The sequence below is a fragment of the Phragmites australis genome, chromosome 19 (genome assembly GCF_958298935.1).
Source record: "Phragmites australis chromosome 19, lpPhrAust1.1, whole genome shotgun sequence".
NCBI classification, from domain to species: Eukaryota; Viridiplantae; Streptophyta; class Magnoliopsida; order Poales; family Poaceae; genus Phragmites; species Phragmites australis.
The window spans coordinates 14,333,695-14,339,924 of record NC_084939.1 but is presented as its reverse complement, the minus strand read 5'-3'; the positions used below and the strand labels follow the sequence as shown (position 1 = coordinate 14,339,924).

Here is a 6,230-nt window from a genome sequence, read left to right as displayed (position 1 = left end):
CAGTGAAGAAGTTTTCTGTAGTAGTGAAGCCCTAAGAGAAATTCCTCCCTCCCCCCCCCCCCCCCCCCAATCTAATTTGGGTAGCCAAAATCAGATAAGAGAATCCCCTCGTTCCATATGCACCTTTTCATTTCTATCAAGTTAGATTGGGTCCATGTCGGTCTAAATGGAATGGAAAACTCCAACCTCAGACCTTAGGCGCCTAGAGTGAACCGAGGGATGGGATTGAGTTTGTTTGTCTGTTCACCATTATAGTCGCACCTGATACTAAATTGTATTCTTGCGCTTGTGTAGTTTGTAGCTTCATGTTCAATGCATGTTTCTAGTCAAACGTTGCATGCATCCATGCGCAGCAAGAGCAGACCTACTACGGAAGCAGTTTTTCATCACTTATGTGCATGACTATCTACAAGGATCTAACTTGAGGCGATCCGAGCTGCTACCAAAAGCACATCCCGTTCACGACTTCTGTATCACACCAATAACCTGAAAATTCAATCAAGGGCTTATTATGGCATAGGTGAACATGCACTGAAGTGTACAAAATTTTTAGCAACCTTCCAGCTTTGTTAAATGGGAATGTCCTTATAACTTGAATTGAAGACTGTGAAGTGGCATTTAATATGGGTCTCTAAGGTAATGAAGTTAACAATGGTAAGACTAGAACTGGACATGCTATAGAGCATTCTTTCCGGAATCAGGAAATGATATGGAACATTTTTTTTGAAAAGGGAAGGGATTATATTAAAGATAAAGCACAGCACACCCCTCTGTTACATGAATAGCCTGAAAAATAAAGAAATTACTTTGAAAGCTTCCAGGCCCTTCCTACTTTTTTTCATCTTCGGTGACCTTTGTCGGCCTTCATGTTGCCTCGGTTGGACGTCGCAACGCAGAATGCCACAGCCACATAACAATCCTCGCACCCGAACTGTCAAGCAACCCCAAGCTTTGGATACACCATAAAATCCAACACTCCAGGACTGACTCTAAAGTGCATCTAACTTCATAGTGGAACATTGGCAATTGTCTCACCGGTTACAGCACATGAAACTCAGAACCAGCACCTTCCTTCTTGGGAATGACCAATTTAGGAGGTCTAGTAACATCATCCGATGCTTCTAGCAGTAGAGCTAGTGATCCGGATCCAAAATGCCCAACGAGGATGCCAACGCTGATTGGAGGACTATCGAGGATGGCAACAACGCTGAGGAAGACCAGAATCAACGGCTGTTGGAGCAGCGCTGACCCTATCTTCAACATATACCACCACTTAGGGAAAAACTTGGAGATTTATTTTGGACTAAACCTACTGCTACTAGATGATCTAAAGTGGGAGAGCTCCCCACTCCTTCTCACCGTCAGCGAGGATGCCGGAGGAGGAGGAGTAGGGTGCCAATTAGTGGTGGCGGCGGTGAAACCCTAAGGCTAGGGTGTCACGAGAGCTAGGCGACAGCACTGCAAGTTGTTAGCATACAGAACGTTCCTTAGAAACAGCAAAACATCATATATTATTGTACAAGCACAGAACCTAAAATGTCATATATTAACGAACACACGTATCTCATAATGATTGGAATATTGTGGAAAGCCACTCTTTACAGAACGGAAGGAGCACTCACCCAAGAAGTTGTGGTGCACTCATGAGTTAGACAGCCAAGTTTAGCAGAGGCCGGAATAGAGACATTTCTTAATCTAAAAAAGACAGCCAAGTTTAGAGACACTCTCTTAGTGTCACCTGCTCTGCTCGAGCGAGAAGAGAATGATGGGAAGGTCTAACTGCACGGGTGCCCAATCCCAACATGAGTATCTTGCCACAAGTTCTCTCCCAACTATTACGATCCTTGTCACTCGCTCCTAGGTGCCATATTCCCTTCTCCAACTCGATCGCCCCCCATTGCAACTCTTCAAAGCACTATAAATAGGACACGAACTAGCTCAACATTCGTCACAAGTCGTGCCTCGTAACAGCAGCACACAATACTTAACATACATCCCGGAGCGAGAGATTCATACACCACGAAGGCTCTTAGGTACACGAGGAAGCAGCAACGGCAGCAATGGCGGCTCAGTGGTGCTGGTCGCTTTGCCCGAAGCCGAAGCAGGTGGTCAGCGAGAGCGTGCACGGCGCACAGCTCGCCCTGCAGCGGCTGAGCAAGCGCTGCGAGGCCTGCGACGTCGAGGCGGGCAAGCCGTGCAAGTGCGGCGACCAGGAGGCGAGCCGTGCCAGTGCGGCATCGAGGGTGGCCGCCGTGGAGGCGATCGGCGAGCAGCGCCACAGCAAGCCCAACAGCTCCTTTGCCCACTCAGTCATCAACATGGTTGGGATGCTCATAGGTAATACTATTACTACGACTGCAATGCTTACAGCATCTTCACTCAATCTACTAAATGCAGGGACTACGTGTCCGCCATTAAGAATTTACTTTGGCGTTTAATACCTTTATGAAAAATGAATAAAAATGATTTTTATGTAATTTTACAAATATATTATTATGAAATATAATTTATGATCAAAGTTGTAGTTCGAGCTATGTTACGTGTTCGGACAAAGAGTGTGATAGCGCGTGGACTGAGTAAACATAGCATCATCTGCAAGTCATTTGAAGAACATTGGTTGTTGGACGACCTCCCTCGCCACAATTTGCGTGACACTCATTTGGATGGTTTCCAAATTTACAAAGATCATATCTTCTGCATTCCTAGTCGAATCCTTGACCAAGTTGTTGGCATCTAAAATCTCGACAAAATTATGTGTCACTAAATTTTAGCAGAGATTGTTTGGCACCACACCAACCCACAAGGCCTTGGCATCAATCATTCGTACTCTTTTTGACCTTGTTCCGAAGCACTAAAATCACACTTTTAATTATGTGCCATTTCAGGGCTTGGGCAGCTCTCCATTCCATACGCCTTGGAGAACGGCGGCTGGGCCTCCGCTTTCCTGCTCATCGGCCTCGGCGTCATGTGCGCCTACACCGCGCACATCATCGGCAAGTGCCTCAACGAGTACTCCAGCTCCAAGACGTACCAAGACATCGGCGAGCAGGCGTTCGGCACCAAGGGCCGCGTGATTGCCTCCGCCTTCATCTACCTCGAGATCTTCTTCGCCCTGGTCTCCTACACCATCTCCCTCAGCGACAACCTGCCACTCGTCTTCGCTGGCGTGCGCCTCCACTTCCCGTGGCTTCACCTCACCACGACGCAGCTGCTCACCGTCATCGCCGTGCTGGTCGCGCTCCCCAGCCTGTGGCTGAGGGACCTGTCGTCCATTTCCTTCCTCTCCTTCGCCGGCATCATCATGTCGCTCCTCATCTTCGGCACCGTCGTCTGCACCGCCGCGTTCGGCGGGGTGGGCCTGGGCAAACACATCCCCGTGCTCCAGCTGGACAGGATCCCGGCGGTGTCTGGCCTGTACATGTTTAGCTACGCCGGGCACATCGTGTTCCCGAACATCTACACCGCCATGAAGGACCCTTCCCGCTTCACCAAGGTCTCCATCACGAGCTTCGCCGTGGTCACCGCGCTCTACGTGGCTCTTGCGTTCGTCGGTGCAAGCCTCTTCGGCCCAGCGGTTAACTCCCAAATCACGCTCAGCATGCCACCGCGGCTCGCGGTCACCAAGGTGGCGTTGTGGGCGACCGTGCTCACCCCGGTCACCAAGTACGCGCTGGAGTTCGCGCCGTTCGCCATCCAGCTCGAGCACTACCTGCCATCCGGCATGGGTCCCCGCGCGAGGACGCTCGTCCGCGGCGGCGTCGGGTCCGCGGCTCTGCTGCTCATCCTGACGCTGGCGCTCTCGGTGCCCTACTTCCAGTACGTGCTCAGCCTGACGGGCTCGCTGGTGAGCGTGGCGATCTGCGTCATCTTCCCCTGCGCGTTCTACCTCAAGATCCGCTGGGGCAGGGTGTCGCGGTCCACTGTCGCACTCAACGTGGCAATGATTCTCGCTGGCGTCGTCCTAGCGGTGGTGGGGACCATCTCGTCGGCCAAGTCGCTAGTGCAGAGCATCCAGAGGGGCCATACTGCGTAAGAATGGATATATATTTGTGGACGGGCAGTAGCCCGATTGGGGCGTGGTGAGCCGGAGGGTATCGATTCCCTCTTCCGCATCTCCTCCTGTAAAAGACTTCCAAGAAAAATCCTGAATAAAGAGAAACCAGCTGTAAAAAAAAAGAATAGATATCTATAGGATGCCATGTATAATCTAAGGACGAGATCACAAGAGGTGTCCCTGCCTAGGGTATATGCTGTACGGTCAGGGTCTCTAGCACAGTGAAGGAGCCCTCTTGCTAGTTCGTCCATCAAGAGCTTATTTGGGTGCTACGGACGAAAAACCACTTAGAGCTAAATCATGAAGGGGAAAATTTGTGTATAAATGACACCCCGTCAAATCCCGTGTCATTCCCTCTCCTCTTTTAGGCTGCCATCTCCGCTGATCCTTTTGGCTTTTTGGTACATGCGCTTGACACAGGCGTAGAAAGCCATTGTCACCGACTTCCTCCTCCCTATGACCCTGTCTGCCGTGCCATAGGAGTCCCCGGCACCATCCATCTCGTAGTGGTGGTGGTCCCTAGCACCATCGGATTGACACCTGGAACTCCTCGCCCTCCCGCTGCTGGAGCTCCTCCCTCAGCCACTACCCGAAGCTCTCTATGAGATGCAAGATCGGCAGGGGCTCAGGCACGAAGAACTCATGGTGGATCCCGGCTGCGGCCTCTCATTCGCTAGCCTAATGCAAGATCGTCGACCTCTCGTCCTCTGCGTCATCTGACGCCGTACGCGACGCGTACGCGGACCGGGGTGCATCTTCATGTAGTTGGCCACGCCGTGCCCATGGAGGATAAGCTCTGCTTCACCTGTGATCTGGTGTGGGGCACTGCTGCCGAGGGGTACGGTAGCTGCATGATCTCCAACGACGACTCTGTTCTGAACTGGCGTGACTACTTTGATCACCGCATCCAGCCTTTAGATCCTATCGCCCTCCTCCCTCGCCGCTGAGACGCTAACGGACGTCGATTGAGAAATTAAATTGAAATATGTCTTAATTTTTATATGATGAATTATTGATAATATTGGATTTGAAATAATTTTAGTTGGTATGAGCTTGTTTGGGTGTGATCTTATTTACGGTTAATCAAAGTTTGAATTAGAGCATACTGTTTCAGAGTCTAGAAAATTACATCTCACCGGAACATCCGGTACGTGGGTTTTTGATCACATCAGAGAGTCCGATGTTATAGTGAAGTGAGGACTCGAGCACTTTCAGTGCTGAAACAGAAATGAAAGCAAACACCGGATAGTCTAGTGATGGGCTTAGAGAGCGTCAGAGTATTTCCTGCAGAGAGGAGTTTTTGGTGTCAACTTTGATTATGTACGCCGGATAGTCCGGTGCTGAGATTGTGAACATCAGAGAATGCCCAAACCTTTTTTTTAGAGAGGTTACCAAAGGGTGGTTCGGTGGATTGACACACACTGAATTATTTGGTGTTGAACATGAGATCACTGGAAGCTTTTAATAGACTTTTTCTTGTAGAGAGCAAAATTTTTTGCAACAGATAGTACTACACTCATTAGATGGTCCGGTGTTTAGGAGTAGAACACATCAGAACATCCGATGTTCACATTTTTTGTAGGATGTTCTCTGAGTTGAAGTTTTTGATTTTATGCTAACCTGGAGATGTTTTGGAGTGTGGAGAAATATGTTTGATTGTTTCATGGTGTGTAGGTGATGGATGCAACTTGACGGTCGATCAAGGAGGGTCGGACGGAGTCAAGAGTGATCCTAGCTGTACACATGGAGGTCAAGCAAAATATAAAATAGAGGATGAAGATGGCGTGTTGATAAAGTCATACAAAGGGGATGTCAATGCAAGTGACAAGGCGGCCTGAGAGATCGGAAGCGAGAAAGACTTGCCGGCGGTCAGGATCGCAAGACGGCGGAGACGCATCATCATCGGAGCAGTTGCTTCTGGAGCAAGCAAGTGGCGGCTAGTCACGCTTTGAGAAGCATGCTAGGGTTTCATGGTTTGGCCTCAAAACCATAGGAGGACTCGATGAGTATGTAGCACCATCGTAAAACTTGCGTCGAGGTGAAGCTAAGTCATTAGGCACCGAGACCGTCCGATGAATGGAGAAAAAAATGGACCAAAATACCTATGGTGATAGGTAGAAGTGTATTACATGAGAGGGGTATTTTGGAAAAAAATTAGGAAACTTGGAGGTCAAGT

General features: G+C 49.4%; 1 protein-coding gene across 1 annotated transcript; it reads left to right on the top strand.

Annotated features, from left to right (window-relative positions):
* Window positions 1–1,899: 1,899 nt before the first annotated feature.
* On the top strand, window positions 1,900–5,148 carry LOC133899969 (amino acid transporter AVT1H). The gene is made up of 2 exons (XM_062341018.1): window positions 1,900–2,337; window positions 2,886–5,148. Exons 1-2 carry the CDS (start codon window positions 2,061–2,063, stop codon window positions 4,031–4,033), a joined length of 1,425 nt encoding a protein of 474 aa, XP_062197002.1. The 5' UTR covers window positions 1,900–2,060; the 3' UTR covers window positions 4,034–5,148.
* The last annotated feature ends 1,082 nt before the right edge of the window (window positions 5,149–6,230 follow it).